Below are 21,247 nucleotides of genomic sequence, written 5' to 3' on the forward strand. Positions count from 1 at the left end.
ATACCGAATACACACATTATTTTATTTTATTATTCTCTTTTCAAAACGTGCATTTTTTAAAGTGACTTATTCATTTTAATTTCAAATTCGAAATTTTGAGTGAAAATTCGAAACGGTGAAATGTTTTCTTTTAGTCATTAAAAAAAATTCGTTATACCATTATTCAAACTGAACTTTGGATTCAGTTACAAGTGCTCAATATATTTCGAGAAGACGGAATCGTTTGTGTCATGCAACGTTTCATTATATTTTAGTTTTTCTGATTTAAAATGAATATTCTGAAAAGGACTACATTACAAATTCGACGTGGTGTCATTTATTTTAGTAGTAAGGCCGATAAAACTAGTTTTTCACCAAACAAATACTGTCTAGATTTGGTTAGGTAATCACTGTCCCTACAGGACCCACATCTTTTATCTTTTTTTTTATCTTTTCAAATTTCTAATAAAAATGTCATTCTTTTTGCATCAAACCAGACACCATGACTATGAGAATTTTTTGGCCACACTTCTCATCAAAGGTCAATCAGAGAGACGTGGTGCGTTTGCGGTGCGAGCATTCAATGTGGAGATAGCAAAAGTGGCTGGATCGGTACATTATTTTCCATTATTTCTCATTTGCAAATGAAGTTCGTTCAATATTGACTCCAATTCTCAAATTTTCAGGTTTCCGATGAGAAAATTGGACAAATGCGTCTCAAATTTTGGTATGATGCACTCAATAAAATTTACGACAAAGATGTAAACAAAAAGTTACCCGATCACCCAGTCATATACGAAGTGAATAATGTAAGACATACAAAATGCGATTTTTTATAGATTTTCCAAGAAAAATTCTCCTTAATTCTAGGCAGTGGGTGAATATAAATTACCAAAACTATATTTCCAACGGTTGATTACAGCACGGCAGCGTTCGGCAAATATGATGTTTTCAACAGTTGAAGAGTTAGAACAGCACACCGAAATATCCACATCATCCATATATTATTTACTGTTGAAAATAGCCGGCGTGGAAGATTTGAATGTGGATCATGCTGCATCCCATTTGGGCAAAGCCCAGGGAATTGCGAATAGTCTGAGAGCATTGGGCGCTGCAACAGTGAGACAATCACGGGGTCTGTCTGTACTCCCACCGATTCCACAAGAGATTCTATTGAAACATGGTTGCAGCTATGAAAAGGTACTTCGTCAAAGACCTGAAGATATTGCCGTTCAAAATTGTGTATTCGATGTTGCGGGCACTGCGAAAGTGCATTTGGATAAGGCACGAAGCTTAAGTAGTAAAATTCCTTCGGTTGCAAAAAATATCTTCCTACCCGCTGTGGCGGTTGATCGATTTTTAACCCGACTACAATTGGCAAATTTTCAATTGTACAGCGATCGTTTAGCAAAACGTGATGGACTGTTGGCGCTAGTCTATTTTTGGAATAATCTTCGACGAAGATTTTAAACCACCCTGAAAATGTTGTAAAAAATAGAGTGAAAATAAAAAAAAAACAAGCACAAGTTTTAAACTTAAATAAATAAATCGATTTTTTTATTGTTAATTTCGATTGTTGTTTAGTCTCCACCATTTTGGATTGGTTCTTATTCAAATTTACTACTAGTTTCAAATCTGTTATATAGTTTTAGTGTTTCATTTTTTCTATTGTGTCACGACAATCGTTCAGAGTTTATTCTCTCGCTACGAAATGCATGTGTCGAACAGTTTATTTTATTTGTTTTAATTTCTGCTTTTTCCTATGTGGATAAATGTTCGAAATTCAATTTATTTTCGCTAAAAATGTAATCGATGCAATTGTTCGAAAACATAATATTAATTCATTGGACTTGATACAAAAATTATTTTCGTTTTATTTGCTTTACACGTTCTTTTTTCGTACATAATAATTTGTTTTTCTTTTTTTCTCGAATTTCTATTTAAAATATTACATTTAATTGAATAGGTGTTTGTAATTAATGCTTGTCAAAATAATGTGACATGATCAATTGATGCAATTCTCAATTCCGGTTTGCTGCTTAATGTGCACACATACTTTGTCGGCTGAACTAAAATACATTTCATACTCTGTTTGGTTTGTTTTTATTTGCATGTAATTTCGAAATTATTCGAATGATCTGAAACAAGGATATCAAATTCATAAGACAGAAACGAACGGCTGGCACACAAATGTGACATTCACCGTTTGAAAGCAAAATCACTTGAATGTGAATAATGCAAATGTGAACGCAAAATGAAAAAAAAAATCATACGTATATGTTTGTCTTCAATTATCATTGAATTAGTAAATTTAACCAGTTTATTGAATTTAATCTTCTTATTTTATAAAATTTTGTCTCCTCTTCAAAACGTTTTTTTTCATCATCTCTCGCTATCGTATAAAAAAGTGTTGGAAAACATAAAATGTTTTCGGTTCGACAAAACAAAAAATGAAAGATTTAAGGCAATGCAGATAATTCTTTTATTTTTAATCATCATTTATCATTTCGTTTATCCGCTTTCAATTTCATTTCTCTATATTTCATCTCGCTTTTGCTTTGCGATTCACAGTTTTTTTTCTTCTTCTTCTTCTTCTTCACAAATTGATATTCGCTGCGCTTTAACGCGCATTTGATCCAATCTATGTGTTTGTATCATGGTCACAAAATGGGATGATCTCAATGGTAATCTATAATTTCATTGACTGCATACATCTATAATTATTGTTTTGCGAGTTTAAATTCCTTGGATATAGTTTGCATATGTTTTGTTGTCTATCGAAAATTGTGTTTATCTCTGTGTGTGTGTTTATGTGTTTGTGTGTGAATTTTGTTTTGATTTTATTATAATAATAATAAATTAATAGCTATATAAAATATGTAGAGCGATATATTGATGACAAATATTAATTAAAATTAGGTTTTTTTTTGTACTAGCAAAAATAAATAGACGAGAAATTCTCAACGTTAAAAATCCGCTGGAATTTTCGGTCTCTTTGCCCATTTGAAAATATATTGAAAGAAAAAAGAGAAACAGTGTATTCCGTATGCATTTGGATTATTTGAACCGTTTTATGAGCCGCGTGGATCGCTCGTAGTATTTTGTTGCTGTTGAATAAATCTGCTTATGAGTGAAATAAATATTTGGTGATTTATTTGAGTTATTTCATATTGTTAATGCTTTTCTATTTCTTTAGCCTATGTTTGTTCTATAGATTGTGTTTTTTTTTTCTTCGCCTCATATTCTCATTTCATTTCATCACCGTAAATAAGTAACTTTAATAATAATCATCACTACATTTTCTGCAGGGAAAGCATTCAATTCAATGTTTAAACAATAAAGAACGAAAAGAAACGTGAAAAATCAAATCATTTTTTAATTAGTTGGGCAAAGCAAAGAAACAAATCCTAACCTTGTATTTCAAACGAAGATAAAATAATTAAAATAAAAAAGAAAACAATGGTCCCTTGTCAAGGAAAGAAGAAACGAAAATTATTCAAACCGAAAATTTAAAAAAGCTAAACATATAACTCTCGCGGGAAGGATGATTTGGAAATAAAGCTTAAATTAAAGAAAACTGATCGCAAAATTAATTTATTATGAGTAGTTAACCTTTTGATTATAATAATTAGTTAACTTTTTGTCAAACACACACACGCGCTCGATGTTCCGTATTCATGTGTTCTCTTCGGATTCATGTGATGAAACATTTATTATAATATGTATGTATGGATGCGGGTTATGTGTTTGTTTTGTTGCATCGGCTTTTTTCTCAGTCATAGAGAACTATTGGGCACTCTCTTCCTCAGGCGAATGTCTCATTCCATTCGTGAGCACTCGTTCTCCACACAGAATATCATTTTATTTCAATTAAAATTGGTGGCTTTCTTCCTGCTTGTGTGAATATTCACATAATTTTTTTTTTCTAAATAATTTTTTTATTGGATTTTTTTTTTAATAACTCGTTCAACAAAATGTGTATGTGATAAAACTTATTTGGACCATGGTTTCTCTTTCGTGTATGTTGGTTTTCTTTTCATTTTGTTCGCAAAGAATCTCTTTTCCTCTTTGTTTTTTTTTTTTTTGTTTAACCATTTTTTTTTGTTACAATTTTTCATGTTTGTTTTTGGTTTGGATTAGCGAAAACACAATTATTGTGATAGCAACTTGACAAATGGCGTACAAATTGTCAACAGTTTTCATTTTCGTTCGGTGAGTATATTACTTATTTTCTTCGTGTTTCTTTTTATACAACGTGTTCTTCTTATTAATCTTTTCTAATCGCGCAATTGATTTTACATTTAAAAAAATCATGTTTTTCTTCTTCTTCTTTATGAATGTATTCAAATCTTCGCTGAAACAATGTAGCATTGAATTTAAGTGCTGCTTCTGTTGCTGATGTTGTATAAGCAACAGTAATTTTAAAGATCATCATCATCTTCGAGGTCGTTCATATCGTCATCGGAACCATCGGACACAATCATATTGTCAATATGTGGATCATTTTCAGACATACCGAACGGATATTTTCGTTTGATTGCTTTATTTTTGATGATTTTATTGTTGCCATTGCGTGATTCATCGCCCATTATTTCGTTAAGCCCATCTTCATTGTCCGGATCAAACACTTCAACCGGTGCTGGTACCGGCTCAACGGGCGTACGCTTCTTACGGAACTCATAAACTAATGGGAAAATATGTTCGATGGCTGCTTGTACATCAGCTACACTGCCGGCTGCGATTTAAAATTCGGGAAAAAATATTGATATGGCATGGACTGATATAAATAGAATTTAGTTTTATAATACACACCTGTCACTGTAATAGAACCCGTTGAGAATATTTTTAGTGTTGCCTTTGGTGTTTTTAGTTTGTACGTGACACCGGGATGCAATTCTGGTTCGTAGCTAGCGTCCTTTTTGTATTTTTCCGAAAAATTTACGATTTTTATTGCCCACGGCATGCTGCACGTGCCCAACACATTTACCACACGAAAATTGTTAAAACGCACCGGAAATCCTAAACCTTGCAAACACCGTGCATAACGACGAGCACCAACTTTTGCCTACAAACGAATTGCCAAGAATAAAACAATTGATATTAGTATATATAAACGTTTGTAATTTAAGATCAAGATCAATGTTAAGTTTATTTGTTGATTACATTTCATGCGATCGGATTGAATCGAACGTGTAAATTAAATCGATATTTATATATATGTGTAAATGGATACCTGATCTTCTGATGTAGCACCGGTGCATGTAATGCGACCCGATGACCATATCGATGCTGTTGTATACGGTCGTCGTAATTTCATCGTCACCATACCGTTTTCTCTTCGAAATTCAACATTTCGTCCGTTCAACGCAATTTCACGTAGATTCAAATGACACCGTACACTAAACGAACACACCACATTATTGATGACAATGTCAATTTCGGGTTCAGGCTCATTTTCATCATCGTTATTTTCATTTGTTGGTTGTTCTACAGGTGCTACAGTTGTAACGGCAGGTTGTTCAATTGTCTCCGTTTTCGGGACCGTTTTATTTGTATCTAACATTGTGTTTGTTCTATTATTTTGCTGAGCATTGCCAGTAACGGCATTTGAAGCAGCAGCAGTAGCGGCAACAACAGCAGCGTTCGATGTAGTGACGGTGTTTGTTGTAGCAATGTTTGGTATTTGGACATTGGTATTACTGGTGGCAGCCTTTGAAACAAATGATGATGTAACTAGAGCTTCAGACTTGATTGATTCAGTTAGAATTGCGGGTGATTGATTTCTACTGCTAATAATTTGGCTGGCGACTGGCGTCGTATTAATGATATTGTGTGTGGTGCTGGTGGTGACGGTGCTACCATTCTGAATGATTGGATGTGTCACACTATGTTCGGTTTTGATATGCTGAATTGTGTTTGTATTTTGGATGGTAGCCGGCGCCGTTGTGGTTGCTATAAATTTTTGTTGTTTTTGTGGTGCAACGATATTCAGTACTTTTTGCTGTCCACCTGAGCACAGAGTCGTGGCTTTGATTGCACCTATCTTTGGTAAATGGTTTTGTGCGGTGACAAAAGTCTGTTGTTGAGGCTGATAGAGAGAACTGGTGACAATTGCATTGACTGGCGCAGTTGTGGTGACGACTGGCCGGAACATTGAACCTGTGACAAAGGTAAAGAAAAATAATAAAGCGATGTTAAGCATATGAAAATAGTTGAACGTGACACAAGAAATGACAAATGTTGTTGTTTTTACGTCACCCGGCACTTACCATCGCTCGGATTATAAATGATGTACTGTGGTTGGGCCTGTGTAACTGCTTGCAATTGTTGATATTGAATTGCCTGGATCGGTTGGATGTGTGATGCATTTGCGATCATTGTGTGTGTTTGCAAATTAGTGGCGGTCACATTTGTTGTGATCGGTACGACATTGGCATTTATCATTGGTGCATTACCAATTGGTGCCGTCCCCATGACAACAACTCCATTATTCACTGACAACGTTTTTATGCAATTTTTTTGCAACAGTGTTGTCATATTTGTCGCAGCAACGTGTGCTCCGTTCGTTTGTTGTGAAATATTCATTAAACTATCGGCAATTTTACGACTTCTAGGCGTATAATTTGAATTATATCTCTATGTATATATATTGATTACTATCTTTGTGTTTGTTAATAATTCTTTTTTTTTTTGCTTTTGCTTTGCTTTGTTTCTTCTTCTTTTATCTATGAAAAAAATATTCTGGTGTAACAATTAACCGTGCACAACGAGATCACAATACTTTTTTTTCTATTCGTTTTAAACTTTATACATATAATATTTATTTATTTAAAAAAAAACTATCACTTTCTTCACGTTTGACGCACACACGAATTTCACTTTTCAAGCCAAAAATCAGTTCAACCGAAACGAGTGCGGGAGTATATGCCGTTGATTCACGTATCATTTGTTCCAATTCTTAATTGCCCGTGTGCTTTTTACTGCAGATGCAATGTCGCATTTGGTTTCGTTCCTTGTTTCTCAGCAATTTCAATTTATAATTGAATTTGCTTGCTGGATTGTTATTGTTTTCCAAGCAAACCGGCATACACGCACACACAGGCAATTTCTCGGAAATCAAAGCACTTTTCTGTTGTGGTTCGTTTATGAATCTCTCACCAATATTAAAATCGTCTGCAATGAGAAAAAAATCATTCAAAAATTATTATTTTTTTAAATTATAAAATAATTTTTGTATTTAATAGATAAACGCCATCATTTGATGAACCAAATTTCCAGAGTGTAAATGCGTATCCGTTGTGAGTTACTTGACGATAAGTTTTATCAAACAGTTTTAAACGAAAAGTGGGTCAATCTAGAGAAACACGTATCCTTTTTGAAATATTTAAACGAATGTGGTGACACGTCATGCAAACTATTGAAATCGTCGTCGGAATAGTTAACATGGTAGTTCGTGAAAAGATATATGTATGACAAACTCAGCCAATTTTCCAATATACATGCGTTTTCGACGACCTGATTACGTTTTACACATTTCTATTGTTTTTTTCTCTTCTTTCCTCATATCTTTTTTTTGCTATTCTCATGTATGCGTTGAATCAATTTTGAACAGGCGCATCAAATTCACTCCCAAAATCTAGCCAGCTCACATACAGCTTTGATAATTGTGATGGATAACAAATGAAAATTGTAATCAATACACCAGCGCGACATGTACTATATTAAAAGGTGATGCGTTCGTACTTTAGGTGCTGTTACTTTTTTCATACATAAGCTATATTTCACAATTCCCTTCGCAATGTTGGTATGTGTGTGTTTGTGTGTATGACAAGTGAAAATCAAATAAACATGGTGCGCGATGACCATTCAAACAAATCAAAACATGCACGATGGAAACAACACACATTAGCAGCAAACAAAACAAAATTATGAGTTTTTATTTTATTTTTAGATTTTTATATGTTTAATGTAGGTTTGATGACGACACGAACATTTTTTTAAAAATGTGGTTTAAATAAACTCAGACCCAATTTTCTCTCTGTCTCTCTCGTTTCCATAAAATCGATTACCGGCAGCAATTAAATTAAACCTTGCAACAAAAAAATCATCATTGAAATTTTGTTTAATTGCATGAATCGATCGGGTGTGGTTCAAATTCTAAATGGCGAGACATTCAATTTGGACAGACGAAACGAGAGAGATTTACCTTCAAATAGGCCAAAATAATCAAAAATATAAATTTTAATAAATATTTTATGAATGACTAATTTTGCAATGCAGCCTCGCCGTTAGCGTATCGAACAGTAACAGAGCGACGATGCGAACGTGTGTGTGTGTGTGTGTGCGAACAAGCAAGAGATGGATTTCATTTGAATAAATATGCGCATCGATTACTATTTTTAAATTTCTCGATTATGATCAAATTGGGCATGAGTTCCATTGTCACACAAGGCCTTCGTTGACCATTAACGTAGTTAACAAGTGTATGTCACGATGCAGCACAAACGTCGAAAACGATGACGAATGAGAAGAAATAACAGCACAACAGCAATAGCAGCATCGAACGAACGAACGAACGAATGGAAAAATATGTGTGAGAAATCCGTACAAATACACACCATGAATAGTCGAAATGGAATCGCAGTCGATTGACAACGAACGTGTGTCGTCTCGTTTACGAACAACCGCCTAAGTTACTGCCTAATATTTTTTTATGTTTCGGAATAGACAATATTAGCACATTTTTTTAAATGTGGTGTGTGAAATATGTCAAACACGCACTCAATCGGCTCGACGAATGAATATGCACGCTGGTATTTGGTACGGCAGCTGTAAAACGGCACTGTCACACAAACAATTTACGATTGATGCTGCTGATGTCTGCCTGTTGAGGCAAAATGAATATTCAGCGCACAATATTTTGATATAAATTTATATTTATCGGTCGAATGCGTCTATAGATTGATGGTAAGTTAGAAAGAGCCCAAAAGAAACGGCAAAAAAATGAAAATTGTCACGTTCAAATCTTTTTTTTGGTGTGTGATTTGCGCTCATCTATCGACGATACATTCACTCATACAGAAATGGGAAGCGAGCAGCGAATTGACGACACACGACTAAAAAAAAGTCAGCAACAGATAAAAGAATTAACACATAAAAAAACAGCAACTGAATGCAACAACAACAATAGAACAGAGCCGTTACAATAATGCTGAGAATGTGTGCGAGATCAGCAGATTGTTAGCAAGCGCGCTTCCGAAAGCGAATAGAAGCGAAACAAATTCAGAGGCGGAATTTAAGTGAAAAGAAAAACAGCAACACCGACAGCACAGCACAGCGAAATGACGATAGTTTTAGGACTTTTTTGTTGTGTGGCTTTTTTTGTCTGTTATTTTGATTTTAATTCGTGTGAAACGAATACTCAAATTTCAGCTCGAGAGAAAGAGAGGCGGACGTACTCATGCCGTTTCCGAATGTGAATTTACATAAAGTTAATCATCTTGGCCGCGATACAACGTAATAGCACTGACTGATGAATTTGAAACGAAAAAAAAAAAACAACAACATCCACTGACTGTGTGTGTGTGTGTGGACAAATGCGCGAACTTTCAGTGGCGCACACGAGCGCGAACATTACACAATTGCATTTGACTTACTATATTTATGCTAATGCATCAAGTCATCATGGATCGGAAATTAGCTCGTATGCAGTCGCATTTGTCAGCAATAAATAAAGCAAAAATACAACAACAAAAAATCAGCACATAATTTGAGCTTATTTTATGAGTAATTTCATTTCATTTTTTTTTTCGTGTGTTTCATCAAGATTCAACAGGCTCAAGAGAGAAATATAAAATGTAGGGAGAAAGAGAGACGAAATTAAATGACGAAACATTGAAATGTGAATATTGAAAACGAATGTTTTTTTGTGTGTTCACTTCGTTTTGCTGCTATATTTGCATTGATCGACCAAATGGACGATGATCGACCATTCTGCTGAAGTCGCAAATAAAAAAAACAATGAAGTCATTGTGTATTCAATAAGTAGAATTGAACGGTTTGGTTATGTTTTTTTTTTTCGTTCATTCGAAAGACCCACACATAGAACAAACATTGAATAAATGCACGCATCACAAGCGAAGGATAGAAAAATGCGCCAAAGAAGTTGAGGAACACCAATAATTTTTTCTTCTCTCTTTGAAAGAATAAGTGTAACTAAAATCATTATAGCCTGTTTGCACTTTGTGTGGTAGATTCTTCATATACAAACACAGTATATAACAATAAAAAACACAGTCACAGTTACTCATTTGCTCTCTCACTGGCTCACCGTTCTCTATTTATGCAATTTTCAATATAGAATAATATAATTTTGAGTACAAAAGTCCCAATATCCCAATGCATATACACGCATACATGAACACAAGAGCACACACACACATGCATGAGCAAAGAGCGAGAAAGACGAGCGCACGGAGCCAAACTCGCAGCCTATCGGTTGAACTCACGAATGTGAACATTAAAACACCGTCGTCACCCATATTATTCTGTTCTTTGTTGCTATTTCTTCTTAGTTTTCTTTTATGGTCGTGTTCGTTATGCTATATATTTTCCATTTTGGTTTTGTTGCTTTTCTTTTGATCTATGTGAGAATTTCTTTGGAGTCAGATGTTTTTTTTTTGTTCGTCTTCTTCTTCTTTGGCAGCCTCGATACACCGATGTGTGCATACATTGTTTGTAATGATGAATATGAGCCTGTGCATACAGGCTCTTTGTGTGAGCTATCCGTTCTCACGCTACGCTACCCCCTTTTTCTACACTTCGATTCCAACTAATTTCAATGAACTCACGGTCATGTTTCTAATTTTATTAATTAAATTGAAAAATTTCACCGATAATACAAAGATGCTATAAGATCGATCGAATGCATTTTTTCGGTGTGCGCACTTGGGATTTCCGACACGGACACAATCGGGACTATCGTTAACCGATTTCAACATTTCACGAAATACATTCAACCGAAATTAATCAGAAATAAATCACGGTGGATTTTTCCAATGCACCAACTATTTTTAGACGAACATTTATTTTTGGCATGCTTTCACTGTGAACAATTGAACAAATCAAATGTGTAATTTATTCAAACTTGATTCTTCGCACATATATATATGTATATACATTTTTTTTGTATTGCTTTTCCTCTATGGCTACTGCGATGCGATCGAAATTTTTGAAAATTCACACTTTATTCGGTCGCTGGACGGACATTTTTTATTTTCTTTGCATTCATCACCGTCAATTATCAGAAATAAACAAAATTTCACATTTATTTCGACTATTTACCTTGACAGGGAAAATAAATTTATTAAATATTACTAGACACTGTATGCAATGCGTGGTTTCGAGTTCACCATAATATGATTTTCATCTCTTTCATTGACAGTATTTCTCAATGTTATAGGCACTCGCTGTAAAAGTCTCTTTTTCTCTCTTTCGGCCTTTCAGCTCATCAATAGGGACAGAACGACATGAAGTCGGTCACGCGTTGTCAATTCTCTTGCATTGAAGTCGGTGTTTTTCTTGAATCGTCTGAAGTTGATGACAATTCAAGCATTGTACAATAGAATAAATTGACAATTCAATTTTTTTTTCAATGAAAATATTTTCAAAAAATGCATTTTTATTGGTATATTCACACCATAAAGATTACATAATGAAACGAAAAAAAAAGATTGATCTGAAATAAACAAAAGGCATTAATCTAAAAAAAAATCCAATATGACTTCTTTAATATGAACCTTAAATATGCACATCAGTCAATTAGAAATTTTAAAATGCCTAAATTTACACTATATTATCATTTCTATTCAGAGAGAATATAAACAATTTAAAATCTACGGGTAAAATGGCTATTTGACATTTCGTTTGGGTGGCGGTGGTCCGTACATATATCCAACTATCAATGCAGCCAATGCAAAGCCTTGGAAACCAACACGAGCTCTCATCTAAAAGGTAAATTAAAATATGAAATTTGATGCAACATTCTCATGTATTTTCTTCGGTTTCAATTACCGCAATTTGAGAAGCTCTTTGATCATTTCTGGTCATGGACACCAGACCATAGGTTAAAGCGCCAACAGCACCAAATGCACCTATTTAAATTGAATTTAAAAATTATTCTTCAAAAAATCATTATGTAATTCATTCACACGATGCACTCGAGTTGATTTTTGTTTGAATCAGAATTTTTTTTTTCTACGTCGCAAATTATACACTCACCAATTGGAACAAAAGGATTCTCTGAAAATTTTCGCTTAGTTTTCTCATAGAATGTCTCTACTGGTTCGTTGTCGATGTCAGCGCTAAGCTGAATCCAATCAAACTCTACATTATCGTAGGGCAGTGGTTGTTTATCACCCATTACTCGGCGGAATTAATTGGAAATTGATGAAAAAAACTTATTCACTCGATGGAAAGAAAGAAGAAAAAAAAATGTCTTCTGTTTATATGCGAGAATTTTTCTTTCATCTGTCATTTCGCATATATGAAGTTTCAAACTGTCAAAAGTGTTGGTAGTGCTTCGTTTCCATTACGAGTATTGTTTCGTCCATATTTAGCATTCCTGAAATAGTTGAATAGATGTTCAGCATGTTCGATTGAAAACATGAAGGCGATCGATTGAGAGATGATTTTTAGCCAGAAAAAAAAAACCTTTTTTTTTATTTAATGAATTCTTTTTTTCATGAAATCAGAATTTTGTCTCGTCTCTAAAAAAAAGTGATTGCTTTTCTTACACAAAAGAAATAAACTAAATTTAAAAAAAATCTTTACTCGTAAAATCTCTTACAGTATATACATTTCTTGCTTACGATTGAGAAACGAAAAAAAATAATAACTATAAATTAAGGGTAGTAGTATTGTAGTAGTTGTTGTTGATTTTGTTGTGTTGTTTTCGCATTTTTTATAGAGAGTTGAAATGTAAATGGTATTTTCACGAAAATTGTCCGAATTGTCCATCAATCTATGGCGTTAAAAAAATAAACGCCAAGCGCCCAAAAAATGGCTACTTGTAAATGTACAAATAGGAAATAAATAAATGTGAATCCGATGATGATGCTGTTGTTATGGTGAATTTTATTTGGTGAGCAGTCGTTTGGACGGTGTTGGTCCATCGTCCTGTGAATTTGAATCCTCTGAAAATGGTGGGCCAGACGATACAAACTCCGTACCGCCCTGTGAATCACTCACAATTGAGAAACATGTATTTGAGTCTTCGGCCGATAGGCCAAAATTTTGTGTTGCATTCGCACTGCCACCTCCAACTCCGCCACCGTTTAGTTCCAATGCAGGTGATGTTTTGCTGCTATTCTCTTTGTTGTCATTCGTTAGGATGGTTGCAGTGTTTTTTAAATGTTTTTTCTTTTGCTCGCTACTCGATATTGGCACCCATTTGTAGATTTTCATCGTGGTATCACCGATTGTTACCCACTTTTTCTCCCTGTAAAAATACGAACAAAACAAAAATTCCATTGAAATTATCGCCATCGAATCATCGCTTCAAATAATCCAAACATTCCAACAACAAAAATCCATACAACTGATGCACACTTACCAATGTCTCACTTTATCGACAGCTTGCATAACTCTTTTAATATCATCTTTGGCTCGGCTTCTGGTCTCAGCACGTACTGATCGCGACATGTTTTTTTTTTCACCGATTTTCTTACACTAACACCAAGTATCAATTATTTATAGATTTCGATAAAAAAGTAATTTCGAAATTTTTGTAAATTTTTTTATTTCTTTTTTAATTTATTTTCAAATGTGATGTTTGTTTTAATTCAATGAATCGTTATTGCATTCACTGTTGAAACACTTTAGCTCCTAAAAAATCAAATCACTTTAATGGCGGATAAATATCAACATTTCATACACACGACCGTAAACGCCAACTTCAATATACATTGTATTATTTCACATTTCAATTCGTAAACAAATGCCATAGTATTGAAAGAGCTATACGGTTCGGTGAAAGACAAGCAACCCTATCGGTAAAAAAATAACATAGCATGACCAAATTTGCTATAAAATTAAAATGGTTGAAAAAATCAAACGAAGAATTCAAATTTCATCGCAAAAAAAATAAAAACATAAAAAACTGAGTTTGAAACATACTTGTTGATATTGTAACAAAAATTCAGGAAGAGGGTTATATTTCTTTCAGTTTGTCACCAATGACTGTTAAGTTCATTTTAATCATTGTTTCTTTTAAGCTATTTATATGTAATATAGGTAACATCGTTGTAGCATTTCTTTTCATGACTTTTACTCTCAATATCCCGTGTCAAAAAATTTCCGAAATACGTCGATTTGATTTTTTTTACTTTAGTCGATTTGAGTCGATTGGAAATGGAACAAAAATAAAAAAATCCAGTGGAATCCAGTTATTTTAAGTCGATTTAAATTAATTTGAAATTTTTCGAATTAAAACGACTTAACGGGACTAGATTTTTCATTTTTGTTCCATGTCAAAACGTGTTCAAGTCAAAGTTGATTGAAAATTTTTAGATTTCAAATTCCGAAAATCAACCAATCAGTCCCAGTTATTTTGATACGGGATTTTATTTTCATAAAAGAATTCTTGAATTTATTAGCGTTCTGTTAACAAAAATTAATTAAAATTTCTTATTATGGCTTGGAATAATACAACGAATTTTGAATGAGACATTTTTATTATAAATATGGTCTATGCCAAGATTTTAAATTAAATCGATCTTATTTTTCGCTCAATTTGAACTGATAATTAATAATTTAACAACATTTCATGTTTTTGTATAGATTTCTTGTTATAGAATATTGTAAAAACATCGATTAAAAACGATATAATAATAATTGAATATTGTTATAAACATATTTAAAGGGAAGATGTAATTTTTCTCAAAATATAATACATATATCTGTGTTAACTTTTGAATGTTGATTGTGTATCTACTATATTTAATTATTCTGTGCAATTGTGTTCATTAATTATTTTGGGAATAAAAACAGATTTGCTGAATTGTCTTATTTTTTAAGATTCACTCTGAGATTGGAATACATTTCAATATTAATTATTTCTCTTGATGTGTGGAAATTTTCTCGATCAAGCTGCTCCATAATTGAATCGATTGGCTCCCACCAGAAGTGATGACCGTGATGTCCTCTACTATAGTTTAATGCAACACCACCCGTTAAATACGAATGATAATCAACCTCTACTTTGGCACGTCCACGGCTTGCAACTAGCTGTGCTATAACTTTCTCGCCTGGTCCAAGAGAAACTTTTACATTACCACTCGTACCTAATGAACATGTTTTCGATTCACTTCCACCATGTCCCCAATTGTGAGAATAGCTAAATGATGTTTGTCCCTCTCCTTTCACCATAAATGAGATTCCATATGTGATTTTTTGTTCAACCGAAATACCATGACTTTTATTCCAATTTGATGAAACCGAATTTCTCAGAGTTGTTGATAAATCAGTGCCAAAATCTCCCCGATAGGAACTGTTATTCTCCAAAATTGATTCGTTTACAAGTACAGGAACGACACTAATATCCAAAACTTTAGCATCAGAAATCGTTGTGATTCGTTGAACCTGATCCCAACCATAACGTGCATATAGGTCATTCCATGGTGTAGGACTGCGAACAAAAACATCACACGGTCGTTTTCCTTTAATACCAGCAAGTGCATCCTTAATTTGATCATCGCCAAGTCCAAATGTACGCCGTTCAACATCGGTGATTATATTACACTGTTTGCCACTTCCGCTAACATAACTCTTTGCAATAGTTTTACCGATATTCATTTCAATTTCCATTATTTCTTCTTCTTTTTTTTCACTTGGCAAATGACAATATTTAACCTCAAAACGTTAATAGAAGATTTTAACTTCGATCGAAAATATAATTCTTCTGAAACTTTTTCAAAGTGCATCGACTGCTAAAATGTAATTGTTCCCAAGCTGAACATTGAGGGAATCTTTATATATATAACTCACTTCAAATCGAATGGTAATGATAAGCTTGATAATAATTTGGCCAACAGATCGGACCTTTGATTCATTTGCATTGTTTGTTCGATAGCAATGCTATCTTCTTCAGTGAGGTTACATTCAAAATTGATTTTAACATTGCAAATGACAATTTACAACAAAATGAATGAAAAAACAATGGAATATTGATTCGATTTGAATGTTGACAACTGAAACAAATATGTTTGTGTTTTTAAAAATTAGTGATTAGAACCACACTATTGATATACAGTGTAGTGTGATAACTCATTGTTATTGTTAACAGTTTTAATCAAAAAGAAAGACTTGAAAAATGAAAAATCAATCGCCTGACCCGCATCTACATATAATAATCTCAAACAACTCATTCCAGAATCTAATGCATATATTTACAAACGTCAGCGACTATTCATGAATAAAATGCAATAGTTTTTTGATAATAATGTTGAAATTCTAATCTAATCTTAAAGGTGTATTTTCCAAGGCGACGATTGCAATCGTCCACGATTTTCTTTTCAAATCGGGCGTCAAAAAACCACAAATAATAAATCGTTCACGATTTTGGCGTCAAAAAAACCATTGATCTCAATCGTTAACGATTTTGGCCAACGATTTGAAATCGTACACGATTGTAATCGCCGCCTCGGAAAATTGACATACCACAACAGTTTTTGTTAAATCACGATACGTTCATATATCATTTATTTGAACGAATAATTCATTAAATATTTCATTGCACTTACGGTTTTAACGTGAAGCAAACGAATTCGGCAATTTAGATAAGCGGTACTTCCTAGCTGAAACGTGGATATATTCAAAACTGAAATTTCTTCATCAGCTCATTCATGTTGGAATTTAAAAAGTCCTTTTACTCGGTGAAAATATTTAACTTTATTTAACAGTTTGGGATTGTCCTTTTAAAAGAGGTTTAATTAAGTAGACTAAACTACCTTTGTTGCATCTTAAATACATTGCAATTTTGTCACAATCTTTGAAAGTGTGAAAGTCGCTAAAAGTGAACTATACATATTGTACGTCGATACATAGTTGATGTTGCTGAAATTTATAGCTGAAGTATTTCATTACTCTCAATGTTTTATTTATCTTAAAATAGTTCTTAAATTTTCTGTATTAAAAAAATAAATTAAAAAATGCTAATCGCATGGCTTAGAATGATATAATGAATTTTGAAATATTTCACTTTGCATTTTTAAACAATTGTCGAATATGTTTTCAATAAATAATTCAAAAATATCCCATTCAAATGTTCGTTTTTTGGCAATTTCGTTTTTAGTATTGCGTCATGCGGATGTATTAAACGGTGAATGAATAAAAAATAATCAAGCCTTAAAATCGTTTTCGGTTTGTTTGTTTATACCACACATAACTCAAACAAGGTTACAGCCTTCAACTTAAAACGAATTATCTCAGATTCTCGAGCTCAATCCACAACAAAACCACACTTTATCTTCATGTATGTCGTTGTATTCAAATAAAAACTACTTAATGTATATTTAATTGAAATTCGTAGTATGGTTTTTGTATTTGAGTTTTATTAAGCTGTAAACGATACAATGAGAACATTTAAAAATGCCAAACAGAATACCCCACAAATCACTAGACTGTTCACTTTTTCTGCTTTACATTTTTTGCCTTTTTTCTTCACGTAACGCTAAAAATTAAAAAAAAAAAAACTCCAAAAAATCAAAACATAGTTCAAAATCTGTACCATCACCATACAAACCTTATAAATTGTTCCTATTCCAACAGCAACTTGAATGATTAACGATAGAATTATCAACGTAGCACTGAAGATGAATGTCTTTTCTTTTGAATTGTAAGTTATCAAAAATCGTAATTGATTCGCATTTGCGGTGAGCAATGCAATATCCATCATGCCTAAAACAAATAAAAATTCAATTAGAAATTGACTTGGCTATTATTGATATACAATTTGGAGTTGCCTTTATACTGTCTATTCGACTTTTTATCCATATCTAGTGGAATTCCATGTTCTGTATCATCTTCTTCAGACGACAACGACAAGGATATGTCCGTTACTTTGCATTTAACACATCCTTGATCTGTGGTATCCAAGCTGGTTGATTTATTTTCAGGGGCATTCATGACATCAAGAGGTATCTCAACTGTAAATTTACGCATTCAATTCAAAGCATAGCTACGTTTTTCGTCAACATACCTGATTTGGACTCAGCTGTAGCCGAGTCATTTTCATGGGTTGTTGGAATTGGAACAATGTCTGTCGATTCAATCATTTTCTTCTTTTATCAAAAATGTTTCACTTGTGTCACACTTCAATTACCAGTACCAATTCCCTACGCTTCGTCGTTGAATAAGTTTAGTCTCGTTTCTTTAAATTTTAACGATAAAATTTTCCTGCTATTTGTTCGAGATTTTTTTAAGAACTGAATCTGTTTGCGATCAAGTATGTCTTATTAATATTCAAAGATCTGATTTGATAATGTTGCGGTCACGTCATGATATGGTTTTCACTCAAAAGAATTGATAAAACATATTTATGTTTTGAAGAAATATCTGTTTAGATAAATGAAGTGTTCGTTTGTGATGATTATTAACCGCTTAATTTAAAATAGTCAGTCGATCATTTAATCATTTTTTTGTGGTTTCATATCTAGCCATGGCTGGAGAAAAACAAAAGTGAGAACAATTTTTACTTCAAAGATATTGTGTCGGTTTAAAGTTGAAAAAAAAGACGAAAATATTTCATTTTTATTTAAAATATCATAATAATAGACATAAATATTAAAACAGATAATCTACACCTATTCTATTAAACTCGTGCACGAAGTTTTAAAATCAAAGGTTATGTTATACAAATTCAAACAGACTGTGCAAGAAAGTAACAAACATTGTCTTATTCAGTTGATATCATTTGATGAACGGATATTGCTGTTACTTTCTCTGATGTGCTTTCTTCACATTAAAAACTATCACTTCAATGATAAATACGATACTTGCGAGGCCCGTAAGTATCAGATAGATTATCAATGGAAACTTTAATCCTTCCATTGACACCGCATGTTCGTCGTCAAAATCAACATTGAAGATTTGTTCCATGCGGAAATCCGATAAAAATGCAGAAAACTTTCGGTAAAATAATAACATACCATTTTCCGCCATTGAACTGGCTGACTTATCAAGAACATGTCTCATACTTTTGGGAACATATTGATCCGATACGAAATGAAGTCCATAATTTAATGAGCCTGAAGGTGATAGTGTTGTTAATTAATCGTAAAATACTTTATCGACAAAATCGACATACCAAGCTTTTCTTTCAGCACATCGATATCTCTCAAGTTTTTCGCACCAGCAATATGATAGGGCAAATTAAGCGTAGCAGCCACCAGAGCAAATGAATTATTGGTTTCTTCAAGTATAGTTCCGAAAATTTTATTGCCCTTGTGAACAAAATTTCGTTCAAGTTTATTTCTGAAAATAAAAAAAATCATTGAAATAATTCATCATTTCGATTTGAATGAGATGAATTGAACCTTAGTATTTCTTTGATGATTTCCTCCTTTGAACCAAAATAGGGAGCCAGATATACGGGTGGATTCAGTTCGGCCAAGTCAGCAAACGTTTCTATACTTTGTTTACGTACAAGAAACGATGGAAACAATATGACTTCAAACCAAAACGTTGTTTAGAAAAAACAGCCAATCAGTAAAATTCCGAGTATCCATCGTTCGAGTTTATGATTAGCATGTACGTTTCCTCCGCCAAAGAAAGAGATAATGACATCAATGAATGATGCAATATACCCATCGAAGCAGCACACAAAAATGGCCGCAGCACACAAAAATGGCCGCAGCACACAAAAATGGAAAAATGCAAAAATTGCATTACCCATCGTGGCTTCCGATTAATTGAAGACGCGGTACTCTTCACGCTTGAAATCATCACCATAAACGAAAATGACCACCAACTCAATGGAAGTATATTGATACAGAGGCTTTCGTTCACTTTCTTCGTAAATAAACATAGATGGAACTATTTCAATATTCAAACTTTTTGTCCGGCCTCGTTGCATTTCCGTTCTGAAATCATACCAAAAAATGTATTTTTCATCAAATTATAAGTCAACATACATTGATATTACGTTTTCTCATCATCGACTCGTTCGTATTCCATTGAAAGCTCTTTGTAAACATTTTGTGATTTCTGACGAATATTCTCAAATGCAAAACTCATCGGATTACACAATACATTTAAATGGTAGATATATGAAGCTTTTAATTGTGAGTAGAAATAATTCAAAATGTATGGATATCCATTCCATGTGTTGTACGTTTCTCGCGTTTTATCATCATGAGCACAATTCATTGGATAAAAGTAATTTATCAAAATCGTCCAATTTTGTTGATATTTTTCAAATATCAATTCAAAATTATTTTCATTTCTGATTCGGGAAATATCAGTTTGTTGAAGTATGCGTTCAACATTAGCACTTTCTTCACTGACATTATATTCATTTGTAATCAAATAAACATTGATCAATCCAGTTACTCGATTGAAAAACAAAGCAAGGTAATCGATATCGAGAGCTGAACTGAATTTTTCACTTATTTGTGATTCACCATTATCGAGTGTTGAAAATACGAAAATTTTATAAAATGTGAACAATTTTTTGAAATCGTCGATGTTCATGGGTCAATGGTCAAGGTCAACGAAAATCAATTGAAGAATTTGATCGGTAGGTTCGTCTGGTTTCCATGGAAGATGACGTGGCTCTTTAGTGGCGTCAGTTGAAATCATTGGAATGGAACGTGGACAGGTGAATTGAATGTCGGTGATCAATTGAGTGTCTTGAAAGACATTTGAATCGTAAAGAATGTGGCCAATTTGAAATTGACCATCGACGAACAAATGGCAAATCAAAAATGCCAAATTGTGGAAATTTTGACGATCATTTTAATTTTTTCTGAAGTTGATTTGATAATTTCGATTTCAGAATATTCTTTAATATTTGGATGGTAGTTTGAAATTCTCAGTAAATTGAACAAAAATAGTTAAACGTGTCCTGTTAATTTGGACGCTCGATTTTAACTGACGTGGTTCACCCCAAAATGCTCGAAACTATAGTTTCCAATTTCTGTTAACTATTTTTCCGCGCACAACATTATTTGTTATGAAGTATTTTATAGATGCCATAAAGAATGACATAGAA

At 33.2% G+C, this 21,247-nt stretch overlaps 6 protein-coding genes across 6 annotated transcripts; 1 reads left to right on the top strand and 5 right to left on the bottom strand.

The window, feature by feature from the left end:
- Positions 1 to 48: 48 nt before the first annotated feature.
- On the top strand, positions 49 to 1,520 carry LOC116347532 (NADH dehydrogenase (ubiquinone) complex I, assembly factor 6 homolog). The gene is made up of 4 exons (XM_031778139.1): positions 49 to 382; positions 477 to 591; positions 666 to 788; positions 850 to 1,520. The coding sequence occupies exons 1-4, from the start codon at positions 270 to 272 to the stop codon at positions 1,447 to 1,449; spliced, it is 951 nt and encodes a 316-aa protein (XP_031633999.1). The 5' UTR covers positions 49 to 269; the 3' UTR covers positions 1,450 to 1,520.
- Positions 1,521 to 4,050: 2,530 nt separating this feature from the next.
- Positions 4,051 to 11,439, bottom strand: LOC116347531. The gene is made up of 5 exons (XM_031778138.1): positions 11,323 to 11,439; positions 6,249 to 7,152; positions 5,213 to 6,138; positions 4,792 to 5,044; positions 4,051 to 4,714 (listed from the first exon to the last, which is right to left on the bottom strand). Exons 2-5 carry the CDS (start codon positions 6,562 to 6,564, stop codon positions 4,401 to 4,403), a joined length of 1,809 nt encoding a protein of 602 aa, XP_031633998.1. The 5' UTR covers positions 6,565 to 7,152; positions 11,323 to 11,439; the 3' UTR covers positions 4,051 to 4,400.
- A 296-nt stretch (positions 11,440 to 11,735) lies between these two features.
- On the bottom strand, positions 11,736 to 12,524 carry LOC116347623 (HIG1 domain family member 2A, mitochondrial-like). Its single transcript, XM_031778303.1, has 3 exons — positions 12,259 to 12,524; positions 12,052 to 12,131; positions 11,736 to 11,984 (listed from the first exon to the last, which is right to left on the bottom strand). The coding sequence occupies exons 1-3, from the start codon at positions 12,398 to 12,400 to the stop codon at positions 11,889 to 11,891; spliced, it is 318 nt and encodes a 105-aa protein (XP_031634163.1). The 5' UTR covers positions 12,401 to 12,524; the 3' UTR covers positions 11,736 to 11,888.
- A 264-nt stretch (positions 12,525 to 12,788) lies between these two features.
- On the bottom strand, positions 12,789 to 14,041 carry LOC116347622 (B-cell CLL/lymphoma 7 protein family member B). Its single transcript, XM_031778302.1, has 2 exons — positions 13,592 to 14,041; positions 12,789 to 13,477 (listed from the first exon to the last, which is right to left on the bottom strand). Exons 1-2 carry the CDS (start codon positions 13,678 to 13,680, stop codon positions 13,114 to 13,116), a joined length of 453 nt encoding a protein of 150 aa, XP_031634162.1. The 5' UTR covers positions 13,681 to 14,041; the 3' UTR covers positions 12,789 to 13,113.
- Positions 14,042 to 14,138: 97 nt separating this feature from the next.
- On the bottom strand, positions 14,139 to 15,972 carry LOC116347621 (spherulin-2A-like). Its single transcript, XM_031778301.1, has one exon. It carries the CDS (start codon positions 15,841 to 15,843, stop codon positions 15,043 to 15,045), a length of 801 nt encoding a protein of 266 aa, XP_031634161.1. The 5' UTR covers positions 15,844 to 15,972; the 3' UTR covers positions 14,139 to 15,042.
- A 1,596-nt stretch (positions 15,973 to 17,568) lies between these two features.
- LOC116347629 (ninjurin-1) lies at positions 17,569 to 18,551 on the bottom strand. Its single transcript, XM_031778308.1, has 4 exons — positions 18,236 to 18,551; positions 18,000 to 18,182; positions 17,780 to 17,934; positions 17,569 to 17,707 (listed from the first exon to the last, which is right to left on the bottom strand). The coding sequence occupies exons 1-4, from the start codon at positions 18,309 to 18,311 to the stop codon at positions 17,591 to 17,593; spliced, it is 531 nt and encodes a 176-aa protein (XP_031634168.1). The 5' UTR covers positions 18,312 to 18,551; the 3' UTR covers positions 17,569 to 17,590.
- Positions 18,552 to 21,247: the final 2,696 nt, after the last annotated feature.

Source organism: Contarinia nasturtii, unplaced genomic scaffold, assembly GCF_009176525.2.
Source record: "Contarinia nasturtii isolate CC-2019 unplaced genomic scaffold, AAFC_CNas_1.1 Cnas_scaffold_1964, whole genome shotgun sequence".
In the NCBI taxonomy this organism is placed as follows: Eukaryota; Metazoa; Arthropoda; class Insecta; order Diptera; family Cecidomyiidae; genus Contarinia; species Contarinia nasturtii.

Excerpts from the sequence above, each read along its gene's own strand:
- LOC116347532 (XM_031778139.1), top strand. The coding sequence starts at position 270 with ATGAATATTCTGAAAAGGACTACATTACAAATTCGACGTGGTGTCATT. Across the intron at positions 592-665 it reads TAGCAAAAGTGGCTGGATCG|GTTTCCGATGAGAAAATTGG; the intron begins GTACATTATTTT and ends TCAAATTTTCAG. Across the intron at positions 789-849 it reads TCATATACGAAGTGAATAAT|GCAGTGGGTGAATATAAATT; the intron begins GTAAGACATACA and ends CCTTAATTCTAG.
- LOC116347531 (XM_031778138.1), bottom strand. The coding sequence starts at position 6,564 with ATGAATATTTCACAACAAACGAACGGAGCACACGTTGCTGCGACAAAT. Across the intron at positions 6,139-6,248 it reads CATTTATAATCCGAGCGATG|GTTCAATGTTCCGGCCAGTC; the intron begins GTAAGTGCCGGG and ends CCTTTGTCACAG. Across the intron at positions 4,715-4,791 it reads GGGTTCTATTACAGTGACAG|CCGGCAGTGTAGCTGATGTA; the intron begins GTGTGTATTATA and ends TTTAAATCGCAG.
- LOC116347623 (XM_031778303.1), bottom strand. The coding sequence starts at position 12,400 with ATGGGTGATAAACAACCACTGCCCTACGATAATGTAGAGTTTGATTGG. Across the intron at positions 12,132-12,258 it reads GAATCCTTTTGTTCCAATTG|GTGCATTTGGTGCTGTTGGC; the intron begins GTGAGTGTATAA and ends CAATTTAAATAG. Across the intron at positions 11,985-12,051 it reads AAAGAGCTTCTCAAATTGCG|ATGAGAGCTCGTGTTGGTTT; the intron begins GTAATTGAAACC and ends TTTACCTTTTAG.
- LOC116347622 (XM_031778302.1), bottom strand. The coding sequence starts at position 13,680 with ATGTCGCGATCAGTACGTGCTGAGACCAGAAGCCGAGCCAAAGATGAT. Across the intron at positions 13,478-13,591 it reads GTCGATAAAGTGAGACATTG|GGAGAAAAAGTGGGTAACAA; the intron begins GTAAGTGTGCAT and ends GTATTTTTACAG.
- LOC116347621 (XM_031778301.1), bottom strand. The coding sequence starts at position 15,843 with ATGGAAATTGAAATGAATATCGGTAAAACTATTGCAAAGAGTTATGTT.
- LOC116347629 (XM_031778308.1), bottom strand. The coding sequence starts at position 18,311 with ATGATTGAATCGACAGACATTGTTCCAATTCCAACAACCCATGAAAAT. Across the intron at positions 17,935-17,999 it reads GTCGAATAGACAGTATAAAG|GCATGATGGATATTGCATTG; the intron begins GCAACTCCAAAT and ends TATTTGTTTTAG. Across the intron at positions 17,708-17,779 it reads GAATAGGAACAATTTATAAG|CGTTACGTGAAGAAAAAAGG; the intron begins GTTTGTATGGTG and ends TTTAATTTTTAG.